The 25,626-nt window shown below is 44.6% G+C and overlaps 1 protein-coding gene across 3 annotated transcripts in view; it reads left to right on the top strand.

The window, feature by feature from the left end:
- The window catches only part of MALT1 (MALT1 paracaspase), a 368,173-nt gene that overhangs the window by 306,136 nt on the left and 36,411 nt on the right, over window positions 1–25,626 (top strand). For 2 of the 3 annotated variants that reach the window (XM_068251272.1, XM_068251270.1), the window contains exons 7-10: window positions 4,418–4,462; window positions 12,961–12,987; window positions 14,814–14,837; window positions 19,556–19,759. In XM_068251272.1, the coding sequence (XP_068107373.1) occupies window positions 4,418–4,462; window positions 12,961–12,987; window positions 14,814–14,837; window positions 19,556–19,759 (300 nt within the window). The remainder of the gene's footprint in view (window positions 1–4,417; window positions 4,463–12,960; window positions 12,988–14,813; window positions 14,838–19,555; window positions 19,760–25,626) is intronic. The other variant, XM_068251271.1, reaches the window with a different exon arrangement.

Genomic DNA, 25,626 nt, shown 5'->3' with positions numbered 1-25,626 from the left:
TGTTGCGCATGCCCAGAACGCTCCTGGGGCCTGGAGCACGACCAGGGATCAGTAGCCGCCGACTGGGGGCGACAGCCCAGCTTTGCAGTCGCCGTGGCCACTGCCTAGAGGGGATCAGGAGGATGCCGTGGGCACAGTAGGAGTCCAGGGGGCTAGAAGAAGCCCCAAGTAAGTTAAAATATTTTTTTCTTTATTTGGCTTAAGATTTCCATTAATCACCAGAGACCTTTTTTTCAGTTTTCAGTTGAGATCCATATGATTTGCTCAAAGTGATCACAGGGCCAGCAGCCACATGTTTTTACATTTTACAGTTTTTGGTTTATGTGCCCCTTCACGCATTATCATTTCTACATGTGGCTGGTGGTGGAGAAGATAGGTATAAAATCTTGGAACCAGTCGAGACGTTGGAATCCTCTGTACTTGTTAATCTTACATTTTTGGGGGATTTTCTGCTTGTCAGTTTCTGTAGAAGTGGCCAGCGGATGCTTGTGGTTAGTGGTTGGTAAGCTTCTGCTCAGCATTCCTTCCAGGATCTAAAAATGTACTCGTTCTGACCAAGCAACCACAAGCTATGCAGTGACTATAGTTTTCAAAGACAAAAATAAAATACAGTTGCAAATATTATTATTATTAATATTAAATATTTATATAGCACCAACATCTTCCGCAGCGCTGTACAGAGTATATTGTCTTGTCACTTAAAGAGAAACCGTAACCAAGAACTGAACTTCATCCCAATCAGTGGCTGATACCCCCTTACCCACGAGAAATCTTTTCCTTTTCTCTAATAAATCATCAGGGGGGTCTGTATGGCTGATATCATGGTGAAACCCCTCCCACAGTGTGATGTCAGGACCATGGGAGTCTTGTTGTATTGTGGGAAATAAAAGCTGTTTAGAATTGTTTCCAACTGCCAAAAAAAGCAAGCAGCATCTCCTTCCACTGACATCACCTGCCAGCAATAAAAATGTCACCATGTGATGTCAGAATGTAAATCAGGGAGAGGAAAGATTTTACAATGGGCAAACACTGACTAAATCATTTATACCTAATTATTGTAAAAATGAAGCACTTCATTACATTATTTTCACTGCAGTTCCTCTTTAACTGTCCCTCAGAGGGGCTCAATATCTAATCCCTACCATAGTCATATGTCTATGTATGTATCGTATAGTGTATGTATCGTAGTCTAGGACCAATTTTTAGTAGGATGCCATTTAACTTACAACATACAACATGTTTTTAGAATGTGAGGGGAAACTGGGGTGCCTGGAGGAAACCCACTCAGACATGGGTGGAACGTACAAACTCCGCCCAGATAGTGCAGTGGCTGAGATCGAACCAGGGTGCCCTATACAGTATATTGTATAATATAAGACATTTACTAACTTCAGACATAAAGAGAAATGGATGGTGTTGCCATATATGCTATATTATTTACACCAGCTAAAACTAGAGTTAGGTGTGAGTTGCTAGTAGTGACCGGACGTTGCCACAGACAGCAGCGGTCACTAGTTCCTGTTTATTCTGCAAAGTGATGAGGTCATCACAATTCTGCTAATTTTAAGTCCTTTTGCTGTCTAATAAAACAAGTAGCTTTTGTGTCAGAAAAGGCCTAACCACAAGTAGAAGTCCATTATTACTTCATTTTTACAGCTTCTCACCGCTGACAGTCGTGTTTGGAAACACTTTACACAAAAGTAATAAATATGTGCGTAAAATACTAGACTAGAAAGAAATACTGGATTAGAAAGAAAGAAATTTCCTCTTTATTGTTGCATAAAATGGTTAGAAAACTACTTGTAATGAACAAAAGAAGTGTTTGATCCCCTGCTGATTTTGCCCTCTGACCAAGAAATGACCAGTCTATAAACTGCAATGGTAGGTAGATAGGATGCCCCACAGTCAGTGATCCAACATGCATGCACCACTGTTTCTGACTTTCTGGTCCTCATTAGTGCATGTCATGGATTGATATGGTTCTATAAGATCTATGGCCTGGACCAGTATTACGGAATACCCGTGTAACACGTTATCAAGATAAATCTGGGGAGACGAGGAGAAAAGTGCATTCAGCAGCGCTTGTTAAAAAACAATTGGCGGGCCGCTGTGCACTCTACGCTCGCTCCTTGCAACTGCAACAAGGTTCACAGACAGGAAGCTGTCAGGACCATGGTCATGACATCATACTGTGTCATACAGACCAGAGGCAGCTTAGAATACGCGGGGCCTGGGGGCGAGTGTCATATGCGGGGCCTAGAGACACAGATATGCTGTGGATACACACATATGTGCTGTATATGCACACGCACAAACACACATGCACACACACTGTGGAAACACACACACACTCTGTATAGTCTAGATAGGTAGGTGCCCCCAGTATAGGTTAGGTATGTAGGTGCCTCCAGTGTAGGTTAGATAGGTAGGTGCCTCCAGTATAGGTTAGATAGGTACGTGCCTGCAGTATAGGTTAGATAGGCAGGTGCCTCCAGTGTAGGATAGGCAGGTACCTCCAGTATAGGTTAGATAGGCAGGTACCTCCAGTATAGGTTAGATAGGTAGGTGCCTGCAGTATAGGTTACATAGGTAGCTTCTCCCAGGATAAGTTAGATAGGTAGGTGCCCGCAGTATAGGTTGGATAGGTAGCTTCTCCCAGGACAGGTTAGATAGGTAGGTGCCTCCAGTATAAGTTAGGTTAGATAGGTAGGTGCCTCCAGTGTAGGTTAGATTGGTAGGTTCCCCCAGTATAGGTTAGATAGGTAGTTGCCTCCAGTATAGGTTATATAGGTAGGTGCCTGCAGTATAGGTTAGATAGGCAGGTGCCTCCAGTGTAGGATAGGCAGGTACCTCCAGTATAGGTTAGATAGGCAGGTGCCTCCAGTGTAGGTTAGATAGGTAGGTTCCCCCAGTATAGGTTAGATAGGTAGGTGCCTCCAGTGTAGGTTAGATAGGTAGGTTCCCCCAGTATAGGTTAGATAGGTAGTTGCCTCCAGTATAGATTAGATAGGTAGGTGCCTGCAGTATAGGTTAGATAGGTAGGTGCCTCCAGTGTAGGTTAGATAGGTAGGTTCCCCCAGTATAGGTTAGATAGGTAGGTGCCTCCAGTGTAGGTTAGATAGGTAGGTTCCCTCAGTATAGGTTAGATAGGTAGTTGCCTCCAGTATAGATTAGATAGGTAGGTTCCCCCAGTATAGGTTAGATAGGTAGGTGCCTCCAGTGTAGGTTAGATAGGTAGGTTCCACCAGTATAGGTTAGATAGGTAGGTGCCTCCAGTATAGGTTAGATAGGTAGGTTCCTGCAGTATAGGTTAGATAGGTAGGTGCCTGCAGTATAGGTTAGATAGGTAGGTGCCTGCAGTATAGGTTAGATAGGTAGGTGCCTCCAGTGTAGGTTAGATAGGTAGGTTCCCCCAGTATAGGTTAGATAGGTAGGTGCCCAGCAGCGGCAGGGGGAGCAGGCATAGTAGTTACAACTCACCTTTCTTCCGCCAATCCCCCGTAGCCTCCATCTCCTTCCTGTCCCGGCATCTGTTGCATTGGTAACAGCGCCTCCTGTGATTACATGTGGTCACATCATCACAAGGGACGCTGTTACCAACGCGACGGATGCCGGAGGAGTCAGGAAATAGAGGCTGCAGGGGATCGGCGGAAGGAAGGTGAACTTGTAACTACTATGCCCGCTCTCCCCACCGCTGCAGAGGGTGCGGGGCCTTCTTCAGGCGCGGGCCTGGGGCGATTGCTCCACTTGCCCCCCCCCAAAGAACGCCTCTGTAACAGACCCCACCTACTAAGCTCATGTAGACAAATAAACACAAAAGCCGTTGCCACCTCATTGTTAAAGCAAACCTGAAGCGAAAATAAACTTATGATATAATAAATTATACTGTATGTGTAGTACAGCTAAGAATTAGTAGCAAAAAAGGTCTCATATTGTTTTCCAGTACAGGAAGAGTTAAAAAAAACCACTTCAGTTATAATCTATGCCAAGAGCTTCTCTGAGCTATTCCACCCAACTTGGGTCGGATACAGTCCTGTTTTCTGAACCACTTATCAGGCAAGAAACAGTGAGAGACAGCTTGAGATAAGGTCTTACTGCAGGAAAGTTCAAAGGGTCAATATTTCTGCTTTCTTTTATAGATTAAAAGACAGAGTTTGGTTTTAAAACTGCAACTGTGACAGTATGAAGCAATGTTATAAAAATAAAACTATATAAATGAAAATAAAAATATAAGACTCTTTTCTTTGCTGCTAATATTCTATTCATTATCCATACTACACATACAATTCAATATATTATACGTTTTTTTACGTCAGGTTTGTTTTATATATATATATATAGCGTAAAAAAAGCTTTGTAAGTGATATCAAAAGTGAAAGACCAACCTGAAATATTGTTTTTCTTTTAAAATAAAAAGGATATGGGAGGCCCCCGGCAAATGCAGCAATGGAGTGCACAGAAGGTAGCGTACATGCATGATTTATTTCTCTCTGTTTTGGTGGTGGGTCTGCTTGTGTTGTTCATGGAGACAAAAATGTATTTGACACAACGGGTGCCCATACACTCAGCATCGATTTTTGCATTTGATTCCCTGCAGATTTGATTCATCCGCTGGGAATCAATTCCCCAAATTGTCACATCAATCCAATCAATATTATACCAAAATGGTTTGACAGTATCGATTGGATAGGACAGAAAATGTAGGTTGTGTAGGAGCATGGGGAGAGCATTGGTAGATCAATGGCCTATAGCTTTGCACTGCACCAAACAGATTCCCTGCTGTAATCTATTGGAAATTGTTGTGCAGTGTGTGGTAGGAATCGATCCCTTCTGAAACTATTCTTTGCAGAAAGGAATTTGGGTGGAAATCTATATGTGTATGGCCAACTTAAAGGATACCCGAGGTGACATGTGACATGATGAGATAGACATGTGTATGTACAGTGCCAGGCACACAAATAACTATGCTGTGTTCCTTTTTTTCTTTCTCAGCCTGAAAGAGTTAAAGTGAACCAGAGACAAAGTACCCTCATGTATTTTACCATATAGATCAGTGGGAACATTAGAGAAAACACGTACCATGCTTTCTGTTTCATTCTGCACTGCACGGCTTGTGTCTTATCAGACCTGATAAAATCCCCGACTGAGCATTCAGTCTGGCTTTGCTACAATGACTCAGCTATAATGATTCCTAAGCAGAGCCAGCAGGGGGCAGGCTTGGACTTGAAAAGACATGAGAGAACACAGACTGAGCTATAAATATTCCTGAGCAAAGCCAGACTGAATGCTCAGTCGGGGATTTTATCAGGTCTGATAAGAAACAAGCTGTGCAGTGCAGAATGAAACAGAAAGCAAGGTAGGTGTTCTCTAATGTTCCCACTGATATATATGGTAAAATACATGAGGGTGCCTCGTCTCTGGTTCCCTTTAAACATCAGGTATGTAAGTCAGGACTGGGTCATGCTACAGTGTGAACCTTACCTCACTGATAAGAAATTTCAACTATTAAACACTTTCCTAGCAGAAAATGGCTTCCGAGAGCAGGAAATATATAAAAAGGGGCAATAGTTCATAGATTTTAGCTCTGGCATACTTCAATGAATGTGTCATTGAGCAAAAACAATAAAACAGTAAAAACTTAAAAAGTAGATTTAAATATAAAACTGTGGAATATCTTAAAAAGTCATTTTTAGGAGGAGGATAGATACAATTTTTTTTTCATTTGTTCATTTTCACCTTGGGTGTCCTTTAACAGGGGGCTAAAATACTGATACATTTTCATAAGGGGCCTTTCACACTGGGGCGGTGTGGTAATTATACCTCACCCCACTGCAGCCCAATGAAATTCCGTTCATACCGCCGCAGTGCGGTACAATGCAAATGTAAGTGACGTTTTCGCCGCATCCCCGATGCAAGGGCAGATCTACATTACCGCACGGTTCTGCAGCGACCTGCGGCGGACCGGACGTCATGTAAGTGTATGGTGATGTAGGGTTTGTTAAAAATGTACGCGATGGCGTTACGGCGCGCATGTGCGGAAGTGTATTTTTACAATGCGCTTCTGTGCACCTCCGTATTTCCAAAACAGGAAGTGAGTGCAAGCGAGCGTCACATCCTGTGTGGCTGTCAGCCAGAAGGGGATTACCGCATACTAACGCGGTAATCCCCGAAGGCCTGTCTTTGGCAGTTCGGTGCGTTGCGCAGCGCTAGCGCCAATCTACAGTCTGAAACCGGCCTAAAGGGGAAAGACATAGATAGACACAGGGCCGTATTTGTACTCCTTACTGCCTAAGGCCACTGTCAGCAGCCCCCCCCCCCCCCCTTTCAGTATATATAAATATATATTCATATATATATATATATATATATATATATATATATATATATATATATATATATATATATATATAATATATATATTTTTTATATATAATCTCCAGATGACCCTTCCTCCAGTATAGATAGCCATATGACCCTTCCCAATCCATCCTCCAGGTAAGATAACCTGATGACCCCCCCCCCCCTCCAGTATAGGTATCCTGATGACTCCCTCCCTCCAGTATAGGTAGCCAGATGACCTTCCCTTCACACTAGTATACCCTGCTGCCCACCCGCCCTTGATCCTGTGGTGCCCTAGGCCATGGCCTATGTGGCCTTTGCTTAAATCCAGCCCTGGATAGGCAGACATCTATATACACATGAATATATGATGCTGATTTGTATATGCAGAGGTGACATTTCTGCATTTCCGATCGAAACTCGGAAATCAGATTTCTGTGTAAATACCGCATTACCGTAACTCGGTAATTTTAGTCCAATCACTCTGAAGCATTGGACCAGAATGTCAGAGTCAACTTGGAAGTATGTGGCCAATCAGAAAAAGCAAAAAATTACTCAAAAAAATCTCAGCGGAAATCCATGGAATCGTAATTGCCTCGGAATGGGAAATCGTTTTTTCCGACCATCCCTACATGTATACAGATAGCTCAGCCAACACTCAGAACCCACCTATTTACTTTTTCCTCCAAACAAGACTTCTGCAGCTATTAGTCCTGTCTTTTTAAAATATGGTCATGTGATCTGTTCTGCTTGGTGATCTTATGATGTATTGTGGACAATGAATATCCAGCAAACTCATCACAAGCTTCTAAAGCCACATACACACAGGGCGGGGATCGGGATACAATCTCTCAGGAATCATTACAGGCCTGAGGCTGTACAGACTTGCCACTAGCCTGCAATTCTGTTAATACGCACGGGGGAGGGGGTGCAACAGAGCTGCACGTGTGTGATGTCACGCGGGAGCCAGGTGAGTGTGGAGAGCGATGCTCTCAGCCGACACTGGAACGCTGGCTGAGCACTAGATGAGCGGTCGAGGGGTCGGGGGCTGCTGTACACACAATGGATTCTCAGCACAGGTGGTCGTTATCAGCCCACTTGGCCAAGTTTCATCTAGCAATGCATGTGTATACAGCTTAACTACTTAAAGACCGCCCCACACCAATGGGCGTGGTCGTGGCGGCAGCCCCAGGACCGCCTAACGCCAATTGGCATCAAGTTCTGGGGCTGCATTTTGCAGAAGATTGTGCGCAGGCTGAGCACGCATCTCCTGCTTTCGGGGCGGAGCTCCGTCCCCTCTTCAATCTCCTGTTAGATGGCGTGATCGCCGTTTTACATGTACAGCACTGCGATCGGCAACAGCGCTGTACTGGGGACAGCCGTGTGACACGGCTGTCCCCTCCTGAGACTGGGGAGTGATCGGCTGTCATAGGCTGAAGCCTATGACAGCTGATCACCCTGATTGGCTGGTGGGGGGAGGGAGGGAGCAGGGGAATATACATTTTTTTTAAAAAAAGCTAAATTTATTAAAAATAAATAAAATAAATATTTATAAAAACAAAATACACAACTGTGGAGCGATCATACCCCACCAACAGAGAGCTCTGTTGGTGGGGAGAAAAGGGGGAGGGGGGGGGGGAATCACTTGTGTGCTGTGTTGTGCGGCCCTGCAGCTTGACCTTAAAGCTGCAGTGGCCAATTAACAATAAAAAGGCCTGGTCTTTGGATGGGTCTTTAGGGGGGTCCTCAAGTGGTTAAAGCAGTAGGATTAGCCATACTATGCCAAGGAAAAAATACATATATATAAGTAGATAAATACTTGATCTACTTACATTACACATGTATTGTAGTGTCCACGTTTTGATTTCAGTAAATGTTATATAGTAAATGAAGAGAATTCTGTTCCTGGAGGGAACCATGTCTTTTGCCCACAGTTTAGGATAAATCCTGATGTCATTTCTTCCCTTAACTTTTTTTTTTCTCCTCTAATCGCTGACTCACCTCAGCCTAGCTTGTAAACACAAGTGAGCAGAGGATCATGTTTTAGATTAGCAGCTAGGCAGGGAAATAAAGGGAAGAGGAGGAATATATTATAGATAAAAAGAACTCCCAGCATGCAACTGAATGGCAATGGCTATTAAAGGGCCAGTGCTCCTAAGGTATGTGATAACTCCAAACCATAACAGCAGAAAAAGTTTTGCAAGTTTTGATTGCAGGATTAGCATCTTTATCACTTAATACAAACTGAAATTTGATTTTTATGGTGACTATCCCGCTTTAAGCAGTCTTGTTGCTCTTCTTCAGCAGAGTACTGCATGTTACGCAATTAGCGCAACCTGCAGTATTTTTTGAATTTTCAATCATTTTTGTTCATAATAGACCACTAGACACCAGGGAACTGTATAAAGCAGAGAGGGGACCACTAGACACTAGGGAACTGTATTGGGGAGAGAAGAAGGACAATAGACACCCGAATTGTACAAGGGAGGGAGGGGACCATTAGACAGCAGGGAACTGTATAAGAGAGGAAGGTGGGCAAAATACATTGAGGTTGGCCCATGACTTGGTTCTAGTTTTCCATTTCGGCCCACTGTGTATTTGTCACCCCTGCTCTAGCAGGTGTACAAGGCTTTGAAATAGTCATCTCTCATTGCACATATTGATCTACCTTTGTATCGGTGCCCAATTTCAGTCCCTCAATAAGAGGAAGTTGACACATAATGTTGGATTCTGACACACATAGCGATAACCAGTTAGCGTGTGTTCACTGTTCACTGCTGCAGTTGTGCCTTTGCTAAAATGCAAATAAAGTTTTGGTGTCTGTTACGGACTGCATCCTGTATTTAATTCTGAATGTGTCTAATGGCAACAAAAACATTCTAGAGTTTGCCTAGAATGTGATATGCAAATAGGGGGCATTCAGTAGTAACTCTCAAATAAAATGTGAGAAGCCAAAACAAGGCATCTCATCGAAAGGACTCAACCTATATTTCAGCTGTTGTGAAACATTCCTTCTTTCACCTAAGGAATAGTGCAAAAATTAAGCACCTCATCCCTTCAGAGGATCTTCCAACCCTAGTTCATGCCTTCATCACATCATGGCTGGACTATTGCAATGCCTGAGACTGAGACAAGCTTCTGCGCTTTGGGTCCTTTTGTAGAAAAGCGCTTTACAAATGGTTTGTTGTTGTTGTTATTTGCAAAAGTCTAAATGCTCTGAAAATGCCACAATGTGAAGTGAAAATCAAGCTGAGGGCTTGTGCACCCAAGCGTTTAAGTTTTGCTTCTGATGTGTAAATGTTCAGTAAGGTTCCTATCAGAATCACTGATGTGAAACTCCTGTAAAGATGTTATTATAAGTGACATTGTCAGCCAACAGTATGCTGGCAACCAATATTCTTAATATTATTGATTCATAAACCGTCAACATATTCCATAGCGCTGTACAAGGTAAGAAACAAACATGGGGTACATACAGTAATAATAAATACCGACAATGGTAAACACCAAACATAGACACTGCTACCAAGTACAGAATTAGTCGACATAGTAACTACAGTGACAAATGTAACATGATGAATAAAATGTATAACAAGCTCCTAGACACAAAATGAGTAACAAATTCTGAGATACAAAAGGGTGAGAAAGCCCTGTCTTTGCAAGCTTACAATCTAAAGGATTGGGGGGACAAGAGGAGGGTAGTAAAATATATGCATACCTAGAGGCGGTGTGTTTTTAGGTTATCTAGTAAGGAGTGCAGGGAGGGAGTAAGTCTAGTAGTGGCTGGATATTGTAATGGTTAAGGGCTCTGCCTCTGACACAGGCGACCTGGGTTTGAATCTCGGCTCTGCCTGTTCAGTAAGCCTGCACCTATTCAGTAGGGGACCTTGGGCAAGTCTCCCTAACACTGCTACTGCCTATAGAGAGCGTCCTAGTGGCTGCAGCTCTGACGCTTTGAGTCCGCCAGGAGAAAAGCGCGATATAAATGTTCTGTGTTTGTCTGTGTTAGTAAGGAGTTTGGAGGGAGCACTTAAAGATTTCAAAGGTTGGAAAGTGACAGATATGCTTTGGAGGGGGATTCCAGAGGAAGGGTGAAGCACGTGAGAAATCTTGTACAGAATCACCTCCTTGCATTCATGTGTACGAGGACAAAAGAAGGACGTGAGTAGAACTGAGATTGCGGTTGGGTTGTTATCTGAAAACTAGTGAGGAGATGTACAGAGGAGAGAGATTGTGGAGAACATTGTAGGTTGGGGTTAAGAGTTTGAAATGGATCCTCTGGTTAGATGGTAGCCAATGAAGAGCATGACAGAGAGAAGCAGCGGAGGAAGAGCAAGAAGAAAGATGAATGAGTCGAACAGCCGAGTTCAGTACAGAATGGAGCGGTGCCAGTCTGTTAGTTGGTAGTTCTGAGTTCACAAAGTAGTTTATTACAGTAGTCCAGACGAGATATTAATAGAGTATGTGCTAACATTTTAGTAGTGTCCTCCTGAAAGATGATATAGCAGACAAGCAGTCATAACTCAGAAACACATTAGAATTAGAGTCTGAGACAGAGAGGCAGGGCAGCCATTAGGGGGGGACAACTGACACTGCAGTGAGGGGCCCAGGGCTTCTGGGGGCCCTGCCCCCCAAAGTGCTAGAAGGGCCGCATGTGCTAGCTGCAGGCATGTGGCTTACTTACCAGCTCACCGTGTTCCAGCACTGAGAGAAGAGTGACATCAGCGCTTGTACGTAGGGAGCAGATGAGTGAGCCAGCTACAGCAGACTTTCTATACTGGGGCCCCACCTATATCTGGCTACAGGCTACCTATACTGGGCCACCACCTATACCTGGCTACCTTTACTGGGGCTGGAACCACCTATACCTTGCTACCTATACTGGGGCACCACCTATACTTATCTACCTTTACTGAGGGCACCACCTATACCTAGCTACCTATACTGGGGCATCACCTATCCCTGGCTACCTTTACTTAGAGCACCACCTGTACCTGACTACCTATACTGGGGCACCACCTATGCTTGGCTACTTATACTGGGGCATCTATAGCTTGCTACCTATACTGGGGGCGCCTGTACTTGGCTAATCTATACTGGTGCACCACCCATACTTGGCTACCTATACTGGGGGCAACTATACCAGGCTACCTATACCCGGGCACACCTATAGTTAAATACCTTTACTGGGGCACCTGTATCATACTGGCCTATACTGGAGCACCAGCTATACCAGGCTACCTATACTGGGGCACCACCTATAGATGGCTACTTATACTGGGGGAACCTATACTTGAATACCTATACTGGGGGCACCTATACCTGGCTAGGGCAGGGGGATGAGCTGAGACAGAAGGGGACAAGCAGTAACACAGGGGGATAAAAGAGGCACAGGGGGAACAGAGGTGGACAAAAGAGGCACAGGAAGAAAAGAGATGAGACGGGAACAGGCGGTCACACAGAGGGACACAAAAGAGGCACAAACTGAGGTGAGACAGAGGGGGAGAATAGAGGCACAGGAAGAAAGGAGGGGGACAAAAGAGAATGGATAAAGGATAAGAACGGACCTACAAGTCCCTATCTCATTTGTTAACCAGGGACTACCTGTATCTTGCTAGTATTTGGCTCCACCCACAACATGCAATGGCCACTCCCACTTTTTGCACGCTGTGCATGCTGCTCTCTTCAGTGTCGGAGCCATGCACTTCGCGAACAGATACGGGGTGGGGTGGCTAGTGGGCAGGCACAGCAACCAGTGGGTGGGCCCAGGGATCGGGGTGGGCCCAGGCCTGATGATGTGTGAGGGGCCCCAAAATTTCTGATGACGGCCCTGCAGAGAGGTACACTTGTGTAGCATCTGCATTATACGTTGTATTGAAAACCAAATTAGATGATTCATTTTCCAAGATTGTGTATGTAGAAGGAAAAGAGAAGGGGCCAAGCACAGAGCCTTGAGGTACCCCACAGACAAAGGATGCGTAGAAGAGATCTGATTTGAGTAAGAGACAGTCATGTATGCTTGGCTCGGCCGAGCTGCTTTCGCTGCCCTATAGAAAGGGGAGGCAGGAGGAGAAGGTTGAGACTGCCTGCTAGGCCTGATGTCAAAGTAATTAGATAATTATTTTTCCCCTATGGCTGGCTGCTAGTCTCCTGAGTTCTGATGCAGAAGAAGTCTGTAGTGACATGCTGTGGGGAGCTATGTGGAGGAAAAGAGGGGACTGATGAAGTAATAAATAGTTCATGTTTCCAGCTGTTCCCGAATATGCCTCTGTACACCGTTACTTTTAGATAGATTTCCTCACATCCTGTCTGAACAGGAAGTGATGTAAATTCTCACAAATGAGCACACAGTATAGCAACAAACCACCAAAAGAGATTATATCCCCCTTACCACGCTAATCCAGAAAAATAATAATAATAATCCTGAAATAGATATTAAAATCAGAATGTTTTACGCAACAATTAGAGGAACTAATAAAATTACATATTCCACTTCAATTATGAAACCTGATTGCAACAATATCATATTTGTGGTTATTTTCTTGAATTAGGTTTTTTATGCTTTGTTATGTAAAAATTGCTATTTTAATGTTCTTCTTTTTCTGTTTTTACTTTTCATAGATGAGCTGAGTGATTTAATTGACAATGGTAAGTTCTCAATATCTAAACGCAGACGTACTATTATAGATAAGAAAGAGACACATTTAAGACATGCCTCTTATTACGCCCCTGCCACGCCCCTAGTCACACATACCACAAAGAATTCATAAGCAAAAGTTGTGGTTTTATAATTCAAACCACACTGGTCCTGTCGGTCATCATTTGTTTTCCTTCACACTAACATTTGAAAATAAGAAATACATCTATTTAAAGGATGGGAATACAGTTTAGTGTCAATAAAACACATTTTGTTCAGTAGAAAAATACATATATTTACATAGATCTATTCATCAGTTCTGGAAAAGGGACAAATGAGGAAGAAAGAGGGACAGAGGGATTTGGTTCCAAAAGAGGGACTGTCCTTAAGAAAAAGTGACAGTTGGGAGACATGCAGTGACGTAGCTACAGTTCTATGGAAAGGGGGGCAATGCAGAATTTGGACTGGCCCCTTCCCAGCCAGATTTTCCCCCTAACTACCCCCTCTCCAGTATAGTAGCCAGATGCGCCCCCTAACAATGCTCCTTCCCTCCCGGGTATAGTAGTCAAATGTGTTCCCTAGCAACCACTCCCCCAGTATGGTAGCCAGATGTGCTCCCCCCAGGTACAGTATCCAGGCATGCTCCCCCTCCCTCCCACCCCAGAATGGTAGCCAGAAGTGATCCCCCCTACCTCCCACCTCAGATGTGCTCCCCCAGTAGGGTAACCATATGTTCTCTCCCCACCCCCACAGGGTAGCCAGATGTTCTCCCCCTTCCCTCCCACTAGGGTAGCTAGATGTGCTCCCTTCTTTTTTTCCCCGTTATGAAGGCCAGATGTGCTCCACTCCCTCTTCGAACAGCCCCCCCCCCCCCACCCCCAGGGCTACAGAGTACAGCGGGAAGGAATAAAGGCAGCACGCAAACACTCACCTCCTGCAGATTTCAGGCGCATGTCCCGGCTGTCTTCACTAAGTGACCTTAGGCAAGGCTCCCTAACACTGCTACTGCCTACAGAGCACTCCCTAGTGGCTGCCGCTCTGCCGGTTTGAGAAAAGAGGGATATAAATGTTATTTGTCTAGTCTTGCCTTAGCAGAGGGAAGGCTATGGATAGTCCGCTCATCGGACTATTTAACCTACTCAGTCGAACAACTCTTTGGAACTACTCATGTCTCTGAGTTGCTATGAGGACAAGTGCTCCCCTACTACCCATGCACCCTTCTTTTGGGATGCAAGTAGTTCCGAAGAGCTATTAAAAAAAATAAATATAGGATATAATTATTTGTATGTGTAGTACAGCTAAGAAATATCATTAGGAGCAGAGACATAAGTCTAATATTGTTTCCAGTATAGGAAGAGTTAAGAAACTCCAGTTGTTATATATGCTAAAGAGTCATTGAGCTCCACGACTTTCAAAGTTACAGAGAGCTCTGTTGTCTTCTGAAGCTTGTTATCTCAAGTGTCTCTAACTGCATTGCTTTTTTTCCTGCAGAGGACAGTTCAAAAATTCACTAGCCTGCTCTGTAAAACCATTTAGAATACTGAGTAGTGTGTAAACTGCAAATGTTAGAGAACGATGCAATGTTATAAAAAAACAAAAGAAAAACTATATAACTGAAAATAAAAATATGAGAATATTTTCTTTGCTACTAATGTTCTAGTAATTATCCGTACTACACAACCAATTCATTATAATCATTGTTTTTTTTCCGCTTCAGTGTCTCTTTAAGAGAGTCCTGAAATAGCTCACCATTAGTGAATATTTCTTTATGATTGTCATTATTCTGCATTATTGAGATTCTACATCGACTTACATTTAGTTTTTGCCTGTTTTTCAGTGCCTGCAGACGAGCCCATCTTTGGTAAGTCTCATTATTGGACTGTCCATAAAGCTGCACACAGATATTGCTGCTGGGTTTGCCATGTTTATCAAACTGCCAAAAATATGTAAACCGCGTCACTATTTTTTGCTCTGTTCAGAGACGGTTAGTGGCATTCTGCCTGTATCAGAATTGGGCCAATCAAATGAATTTCTAGCAGTTTGTCACTGGGCCAATTCCAAGCGGCACAATTTACATGCAAGCCAGAAATGTCAGCATCTTATTCACCAATGGTATGAATCATGCCATAATGGTAAATTATTAAAATTGGCATTGTTAGTGTACAACACTTCACCACTTTTAGCCTTTATCTCTATTTTTTGGCCAGTAGTATATATTCTGTGTCCATTATCCTCTCTTCTTGCCTAGATCACCGGTACAAATACCCATTTTATAAATGCAGCCAGAGGAGTCGTTTTTAGAGTAGCAGTGCCTGCAGCTGCAGGAGGGCCCAGAGTTGTGGGTGACCCCAACTACCCACCCTCCTTCCTATACAGTATAATACAGGCCTATACAGGGTCCATCCTCCCGAGCAGGTGTTGTTGTGGTCACACTTGTCATATGTGGGCGTGCCATGGTGTCCACTATGGTACCTCCCCTCCTCTATCACCATAACAGTTATGGTGATAGAGGAGGGGAGGTACCATAGTGGACACACTTGTTGCATGATCCCTGGCAGATAAGTCTCAGACCATAGGGGTCACCACAATGGGGGAGAAAGGGGGTTGGTAAAAATTTGGCTGGGAGTTCCATGATTTGTAGGTACACCTCTGAATGCATTACAAAAGCCTAATAACAGTGACCAGAGCCATGTGACACCTAAGTTGACCAGAGCCATGTGACACCCAAAGTCACCAGAGCCATGTGACATGCAAAGTGACCATAGCCATGTGACATGCAAACTGACCAGAGCCATGTCACACCCAAAGTGACCAGAGCCATGTCACACCCAAAGTGACCAGAGCCATGTCACACCCAAAGTGACCAGAGCCATGTGACATGCAAAGTGACCAGAGCTATGTCACACCCAAAGGGACCAGAGCCATGTGACACCCAAAGTGACCAGAGCCATGTGACATGCAAAGTGACCAGAGCCATGTGACATGCAAAATTGATCAGAGCCATGTGACATGCAGTGACCAGAGGCATGTGACATGCAAAGTTTTCAGAGACATGTGACACATAAAGTGAGCAGTCATGTGACATGCAAAATGATCAGAGCCATGTGACACGCAAAGTCTTCAGAGACATGTGACACGTAAATGGAACAGTCATGTGATATGCAAAGTCTACAGTCATGTGACATCATGTAAATGCATCAATCATGTGATATGCAAATGCTAGAGTCATGTGACATGGATCAGTTATGTGATATGCAAAATCTACAGAATCAGGTGAAATGTAAATGGATCAGTCATGTGATATGCAAAGGCTACAGAGTCATGTGACACGTAAATGGATCAGTCATGTGATATGCAAAGGCTACAGAGTCATGTGACATGCAAATGGTTCAGTCATGTGATATGCAAAGGCTACAGAGTCATGTAACACATAAAGTGATCAGAGTCATGTGACACGCAAAGTCTTCAGAGCCTTGTAACACACTAAGGGACAGGTTTTCAGTATCAAACCAGTGCAAAGAAAATTAGTGTAAAATTAGAAAAGTTGCTAAAATGAAGGATTTTGACTGGTTGCTCTGACCAACTGCTTTGCCAGTTTTAGTATAATTTTTAGTTTTAGTATCATTTTGAAAGCCGTGGTTTTTAGGCTGAAATTGGAATGGAAGGAGAACGTTTAATAACACTCCAATGCAGAACAAGTAGTATCTCTCCCACCTGTGACTGTTCTGATGGCGAGGCCCCAGAGTGAGTCACGGCTGATCGGCACAAGCTGAGACATCTCTCTCAACTCATACAGATGATTAACACACAATTATTTTCTCTGAACGTTTCATATCTCGGTGACAGAGTGAATCATGATGGTGATTAATGATTGGAATGAATTGTGCTGCGGTATCACAGCCGGGCAGTCACGACTTGCGGAGAACCACGTCACCGAGCATTCACAGCATATTATCCCAATACTAAGAGATTCAGGAAGCTTTACTGCGCTGAGATTTAAATCAGGATAACACTTTTTATTTATAACTCTTTTTAATAGGAAAAAAAAATGATTTCGCCTTCAGAAGTTATTACCGTAGCTGCAGACAGCTTTCAAAATTCCCTAAGCAATCTGACTAGCTCCTTGGGTATTGAGGTGCCCACTAATGATTCAATCGTGATTGTACAACCTTACTAAATCTATAGAAGAATAGTACATTCTGAATAAAGATACTGAATGAATAAATAAACTGAATGAAGATACTTTAAATGGATACTTTAAGTAGTTACACTTATTTCACAGAAGCGGTAAGATTGTACAATGAAGATTGCACAGTTAATGGGCACCTCTAAATTGACCTTCCCAGATTCTCGATTGACAGCTTCAGGGACAATACAGACAACACTAGAGACTATGATATGGGTGGGTTTTGCCTGGAGGTGAAACATGTGATCTTAAAGGGGAACTGAAGTAAGAGGTATACGGAGGCTGCCATATTTATTTCCTTATAATCAATACCAGTTGCCTGGCAGCCCTGCTGGTCTCTTTCTCTGCAGTAGTATCTGAATAACACCAGAAACAAGCATGCAGCTAGTCTTGTCAGATCTGACTTTAAAGTCTGAAACACCTGATCTGCTGCATGCTTGTTCAGGGGCTATGGCTAATAGTATTAGAGGCAGAGGATCAGCAGGGCTGCCAGGCAACTGGTATTGCTTAAAAGGAAATAAACATGGCAGCCTCCAAATACCTGTCTCTTCAGTTCCCCTTTAAGGGCCCCATACACTGGTAGATTTCAGTCATAGATCGATTCTATCAAATCTATTGATCGATTTGTGGCTGATTTTTATCGATTTTTATCGATTTGATGTATCTGACAGAATGGAAAGTCAAGGTCGATCTGCTGCTGGCAGCAGATCGATGGTCCATAGTGTTGCATTGGATCTAATGGTTCAATAATGCATTTAGATCGATTTCCAATAGATTTCATTCTGAAATCTATTGGAAATCTGTTTCTAGTGTGTGGCACGCATCAGATAGATTCCTGTCAGATTCCACTTGACAGGCGTCTGACAGAAATCTATCTGATGGTCCAATCTGCTGCAAAGCTATAAGTGTATGGCCACCTTTACAGTCACAGGATTTAGGTATTGCCAACACTGTAGTTTGTTGAAGGTAAATGTCTACTTAAAGCAAACCTGAAGTGCAATTAAAAAACAAACAAACAAAAAAAAACCCAAAACAAATACTGACCTATGGAGGAGGGAGGCTCTGGGTCCTACAGAGCCTTTGCGTTCCTCTCCTGGTACCCGTGTTCCAGTGCTGGCCCCTTCCTGTTAGCAGTCTTCAACCGAGTGCTCCTGTAAAGGGGCGGCTCCATACTGCGCCTGCGCGCTCTCACACGCACTCGCGCATGCACAGTACGGAGCTGTCTGTCTTCGGGAGCAATCAGGCAAGACGTCCGAAGCCTCCCACAGCAAGCAATTCAAATGGGGGTGACATCGCTGGAACAAGGGGACCGTGAGAGGATTGGGAAGGCTCTATAGCACACAGAGCCTTCCCTTTCCATAGGCGAGTATCTTTTTTATTTTTTTTTTACTTCAGTTTTGCTTTAAAGCGGAGCTGTAGATAGAAAATAAACACATTGTTTCACTTACCTGGGGCTTCCCCAAGCCCCCAGCAGCTGTCCTGTCCCACGCCGGTCCTCAACGAGCCTCCGTTCTCCCGCCGCCGCTCCGTCCCGTACCTCGACTTGTAAGTCGAGGCCAGCACAGCCCTGCCAAGCGTATCCTTTCTTCGCGTTCCCCTCTGCAATAGTGGGGAACGCGAAGAAAGGATACGCGTGGCCAGAGCCGCGCAGTGGCCCGGCGGCGAAACCGAAAGTAGCTGGCGGCGGGAGAACGGGGGCTCGTCGAGAAGCAGCGCGGGACAGGACGGCTGCTGGGGGCTTGGGGAAGCCCCAGGTAAGTGAAACAATGTGCTTATTTTCTATCTACAGTTCCGCTTTAAGGTTTTAACCTACTGTATGTACTTGCGGCCAGGGCCCTGTTACAAATTATATTTAGTAACTATGGCACTCTACAGCAACTTACTGGCAAGGCTGGATTTATACTTTTTGTGCCCCTAGGCCAAGTATGATGTGGCTCGCCTTCCATGTGCAGTAGCAACCCTCCTTTTCTATGTGCACCTTTCCCTAAAGCCTTCAAACAGGCCACTGTACTTCCCCTGCTAAAACAAAATCACTTGACCCATCCCTACCCTTAAATTTGCGCCCAATCTCCCTGCTTCCCTTTTGCCGCTAAACTCTTTGAACGTCTGGTCCACCGACACATTACCCAATACCACAACACCAATACCCTACTTGACCCCCTACAGTCTGGGTTCCGACCTGCACACTCAACAGAAACAGCCCTCGCCAAGGTGGTCAATGACTTTACCCTTGCCAGAGCCAAAGGCAGTTACTACATCATGCTTCTCCTGATTTTAATCCTGTAACTGAATAATTTGTTGGGTTTCCTAAACCAGTCACCAGAACTTTGCATCTCTTCCTGCTTGTAGGATGGTTCTGAGCCCAGTGTTATATTTGTAATGTCTCTTTACAGCTACGGACAAGGTGGCCTTATTGATCGGGAACATGTCCTACAAAAATCACTTTCAGCTGAAGGCTCCAATGGTTGATGTGTACGAACTGACCAACCTGCTGAGACAGCTGGACTTCAAGGTGGTGTCTCTGCTGGACCTCACCGAGGTGGAGATGAAGAACACCGTGGATGAGTTCCTCTTGTTATTGGACAAAGGGGTGTACGGTAAGGTGAAGCATTCCACAGATACTTCCGCATGGGGTCATGGTAAATAATCATTGCTTCATCCCAGGCACAGATACTGTATGTTCCTAGATCTCTGTAGGCACTTAGTACCTGAGTGTGAGGAAACACGGAAAGGTAGCCACTTGCTCTCAGAGCAGGGCGGCTGCTTCCGCGTCCAGCATGACGGCGCAACGCGGGGAAGCCGCCGCGTGCGATGAGGCGGCCCCCGCGGCAGGCGTGCGAGCCAGGCATGGTGTGGCTGGGACTCATAGTCCCTCTAGATTCAGAATGACACGCGTGCACGCGGAGAGGCAGAACTTATATGGCAGCCAGAAAGAGGTCAGCTGACCAGGCCAGTCAGCTGACAATTCTGCCCCTCCTCATTGGTCCAGCACTTAGGGAGGTGCTGGAGGGGGATCTGGTATATATATTGCTGGTCGTTCAGTTGTTCTTTGTCTGGCGTTGCGATCACTAAGTGGTAGCACTCAGACCTGAGTCAGATCCTAAAGTGTGCCGGGACCAGCTGGAGCTGTAATCCTACACTTAGTTAGATTCTTTTGATAGTTTAAAGTACTAGTTTGATTGTGATTATCTGTTATGACTTTCTGCCTGCCTGACTATTCTCCTGAACTCTGATCCTGTACTTTGTCATTCTGATACTCTGTTGCCGAACCCCGGCTCGTCCTTAGACTCTGCATCTGCCTTCTGATTTTGTACCTCGATATTTCTGATACCCTTTTGCTGAACCCTGCCTGTACTTTAGACTTCGCCTCTGCCTTTTGAATCTGTACTTGTTATCTGTTCGTGTGTTTACAACCTGGCTTGTCCGACCTCGAGAACCGACCTTACAGTTAGAGGCGGTTCCCAATCCTGGTAGTGACACTGCCTTCTAGTGTCACTCTTGGTTTGTCCTTCCTACGTCCAGCCTGACTCCTCCCTCCGGGAGATTTCAGGTCTTTGGAAGGAGTTTGTGCAGTACTCCATACTGCTCAGAGGCCCAGCCCTCTAAGTACTACAGTTGCACCAAACACTCTCACTCTTAGGTGTCCAGAGGTTAGCTTGTATATCTGATTATCGGTGTTACTGCAGATCATCAATAATCGGGTATATATCTGTATTCCCAGTGATACTGCAGATCACCGGTAATCAGATCCTCTCTGTGTTACACCGATCGTTACAGAACGCCAGACCAAAAGACAGATGGACGCACGCGCTGTCCCTCTGGGTGTGCTTGCCACTTCGGTGGATAATATCCATCAAGCACTGGGCCATCACAAAGCTTTAATTGATGCCTTATCACGGTCTGTACAAACCCTCCAGACGTCAGTTGATAAGGTGCGATCCCCTCCCAGTGGTGATATCCGTATGCCCGTACCTGAAAAATTTTCCGGCTACAAATCTGACTTCCGGAATTTTAAGAGTAGAGTGTTATCTTATTTCGAGTTGAGACCCCGATCCTCGGGGACTGAGACCCAACGGGTCATCTTTATTAACCACCTTAGCGGTATGGACGAGCTCAGCTCGTTCATTACCGCCAGAGGGTGCCGCTCAGGCCCTGCTGGGCCGATTTTAATGTAATAAAAAGCAGCACACGCAGGCGGCACTTTGCCAGCCGCGTGTGCTACCTGATCGCCGCCGCTCTGCGGCGATCCGCCGAGAGCAGTAGCGAAAGAGGGTCCCCCCAGCCGCCCGAGCCCAGCGTAGCCGGAACAAACAGTTCTGGCCAGCGCTAAGGGCTGGATCGGAGGCGGCTGACATCCATGACGTCACTATGGCGACGAGGTAAGCGAAACAAGGAAGCGAAACAAGGAAGGCCGCTCATTGCGGCCTTCCTTGTTAATTCTGACCGCCGGAGGCGATCAGAATTACGGATCGGGAGCGCCCTTTCAGTTGGCTGCATGGAATAGTTTTTTTTTTATTTAAAAAAAACCCTCCCGCAGCTGCCCTGGCGATCTTAATAGAACGCCAGGGTGGTTAAAACTTTGTTAACCGGTGAAGCTCCATGATGAGTCAAATAATCACTTTTAAATTGTCTGTTCAGGAACCCACTTCCTGCACAATGAACTGTCTTGGCTGTTGTCTGCATTCTTCTTAAAGTGGATCTAAACTCAGAACTTCCACTCTGCTCTAAAAGATGTCACTGCAAGTTAACTTATTATTATTTTTTTTTGGGGGGGGGGGGGATTCTTCAATACAATTTATTAAAATCTTAAAAAAAAAAGCCTGAAAATTTAACTGTGCAGGGAGCACAGAAAGGGTTAAAGGAAACCTGAGTTGTTAATAGCAGCAATATGCGTTATACTTACCTCGGGCTCCCTCCAGCCCCATGTGGTTTGTGGCCATGCTCCCCAGTCGCTCCGTTGTCCCATGGACACCTCAGGTAATATCGCCAGTCATGCTCTTCTGTGCATGCGCGGCTTGGCCGCACAAATGCCCCCCGCCACGCTCAAATTTCCAGGCGCTCATTTATTATGTACTCAATATTTAAGTCCTGTATCATTAAAGGATACCCGAGATAGTATGATGAGATAGACATGGGTATGTACAGTGCCTAGCACACAAATAACTATGCTGTGTTCCTTTTTGAAAGAGTTAAATATCAGGTATGTAAGTGGCTGACTCAGTCCTGACTCAGACAGGAAGTGACTACAGTGTGGCCCTCACTAATAAGAAATTCCCCTTTTTTTTATCTCTTTCTTGCTCTCGGAAGCCATTTTCTGCTAGGAAAGTGTTTTATAGTTGTAATTTCTTATCAGTGAGGGTCACACTGTTGTCACTTCCTGTCTGAGTCAGGACTGAGTCAGCCACTTACATACCTGATATTTAACTTTTTCAGGCAGAGAAAGAAAAAAGGAACTCAGCATAATTATTTGTCTGCTAGCCACTGTACATACACATGTCCATCTCATCATGTCACTTCAGGTATCCTTTGAGACAGAGCCTGTTAAATAATGTTGCAAAGTTCCATGAATTTTATAGAACTGTGACTTTATGTAAATGAGGAAATGTTTTGTTTTTTTATTCATGGAGGCGGATGTTTGTTTGAAATCCCGGTGAATGTGTGCTATGTAGAGATAGGAACCTCTGTACTGTCTGCCCTTGTAGTTACAGTGGTGTACTGTCTCCCCTTGTAGTTACAGTGGTGTACTGTCTGGACAGTACACCACTGTAACTACAAGGGCAGACAGTACACCACTGTAACTACAAGGGCAGACAGTACACCACTGTAACTACAAGGGCAGACAGTACACCACTGTAACTACAAGGGCAGACAGTACACCACTGTAACTACAAGGGCAGACAGTGTCTGCCCTTGTAGTTACAATGGCTTGAGCTGATGTCACTTTAGCTTACAGTGCTTGATGCACACACTGTACCCTCCCATTACTTCCTGTGGTTTTCTGCTGTAAGATATTACAGCCTGATAAGACCTCTGCTTCCCTCTTTTACAAAATTCTGCTTTTGTTTGCATGTAGAGTTCCACAAGTGCTCTGTGTGTCAGCTAGGCAGATAATTAAGCCCGGAAGAGGCGATCAGAAGTTTTGATATTGTTACATTTCGCAAGAATTTACGTTATCTGTTTGTTAGAATCTGCTCAGCAGAGCAATATGGCTGTACAAATGACTGATGTACCCACTCCAGTCACATGAAAGAGGAACTCCACTGAAAATAATGTAATAAAAAGTGCTTCATTTTTACAATAATTATGTATAAATGATTTTGTCAGTGTTTGCCCATTGTAAAATCTTTCCTCTCATTTATCACATGGCAACATTGTTACTGCTGGCAGGTGATGTCACTGGAAGTAGCTGTTGCTTGCTTTTTTGGCAGTTAGAAACATTTGTAAACAGCTATTTCCCATAATGCAACGAGGTACACAGACAGGAAACTGTCAGGACCATGGTCCTGACAGTGTCCTTTGGGAGGGGTTTCACCGCAATGTCAGCCATACAGACCCCCTGATGATCCGTTTGTGAAAAGGAAAATATTTCTCATGAAAAGGAAAATATTTCTCATGGGAAAGGGGGTATCAGCTACCGATTGGGATGAAATTCAATTCTTGGTCACGGTTTCTTTTTAAAAAGTGTACCTGAAGCAAGAGGGATATGGAGGCTGCCATATTTATTTACTTTTTTAGCAATACCAGTTGCCTCACTGTCCTGCTGATCCTCTGCCTCTAATACTTTTAGCTATAGACCCTGAACAAGCATGCAGCATATAAAGCAGGGGGCTCGAACTCAATGTACCTGGGGGCCGCAGGAGGCAAAGTCAGGATGAGGCTGGGCCGCATAAGGAGTTTCACAATCGTGGCGCATCGCCGCCTCTGCCCGCCCCTCACTCTTCCTTCACAGAGAGGGGGGGGTGAGAGGCGGCGATCCGTGCGGCGATTGACGTCAGGAGGGGCAGAGCTGAAGCTGAAAGCTCAGCCTCTTTCAGGAAATGCCTGCGGATTGCCCCCCGGGTGATTTGGATCGTTTAGCGGCGGGGATGCGGCAGATTACTTGGGAGCACTGAAGCGAACTATAAGGAAGCTTTTGCCAGCGAGGGCCACAAAATATTGTATCGAGGGCCGCAAATGGCCCGCGGGCCGCGAGTTTGAGACCCCTGATATAAAGTGTTTCTGACATTATTGTCAGGTCTGACAAGATTATCTGTATGCTTGTTTCTGGTGTGATTCAGGCACTACTGCAACCAAATTGATCAACATGACTGCCAGGCAACTGGTATTGCTTATAGCAGCCTCCATATACCTCTCACTACAGTTGTCCTTTAAGGACTCTTTTCCACTAGGACGACGACAAAATGGCGATGCAATCAGATCGCATTAATGGAAACTGTAATTTGGAGCAATCGCGATTAGCGGTTCTATATATGCTAATGGTGATCGCTCCAGAATCGCTGGAAAAATGCTGCAGGTAATACAGAGGACAAAAACACAGAGGAATAAAACAATTTGAAATGATCGCACGGCACTGACAATTTGCCCCATGTGTTATAGCCTCAGTGCACCCCCCCCCACCCCCCCAAAAAAAACCAAAACACTCAGACTCAGTGTAGGTAGGTATGTAGCCAGGTTGTGGTGCTGCCAGTATAGGAAGTCAGGTGAGGGTTCACCCAGTATAGGTAGCCAGGTTGTGATGCCACCAGTATAGGAAGTCAGGTGTAGGTGCACCCAGTATAGGTAGCCAGGTTGTGATGCCACCAGTATAGGAAGTCCGGTGTAGGTGCACCCAGTATAGGTAGACAGGTTGTGATGCCACCAGTATAGGAAGTCCGGTGTAGGTGCACCCAGTATAGGTAGCCAAGCATGGATGCCCCCAGTGTAGGTAGCCAGCTATAGGTGGCCCCCATAGCATGTGCTGGCAGTGGCTCACTCACCAGCTCCATGCGTTCCAGCACTGTCTCCCTTATTCTCTTCAGCCCGTGGGTATTTTTCATCTTATGGACGAGTCACGAGAGGAATTTTCCCCTTTCAGCGCTCCTCCCTTTCATTCCCTAATAACTTTATCACTACTTATCACAAATAAATGATCTATACCTTGTTTTTTCCGCCACCAATTAGGCTTTCTTTAGGTGGTATATTATGTTACAAATTATTTTATTCTAAATGCATTTTGACAGGAATAATACAAAAAAAATGAAAAAAAAAATCATTATTTTTCAGTTTTCGGCTATTATAAAAATAATACATGCTACCGTAATTAAAATCCACACATTTTATTTGCCCATTTGTCCCGGTTATTGCAACGTTAAAATTATATCCCTTGTACAATGTATGGTGAAAATATTTTATTTAGAAATAAAGGTGCATTTTTTCAGTTTTACATCCATCACTAATTTTGAGCCCATTATTTAATAATAACATG

This window comes from Hyperolius riggenbachi, chromosome 1, assembly GCF_040937935.1.
Source record: "Hyperolius riggenbachi isolate aHypRig1 chromosome 1, aHypRig1.pri, whole genome shotgun sequence".
Taxonomy (NCBI): Eukaryota; Metazoa; Chordata; class Amphibia; order Anura; family Hyperoliidae; genus Hyperolius; species Hyperolius riggenbachi.
This window is presented reverse-complemented; position numbering and strand designations above follow the sequence as displayed.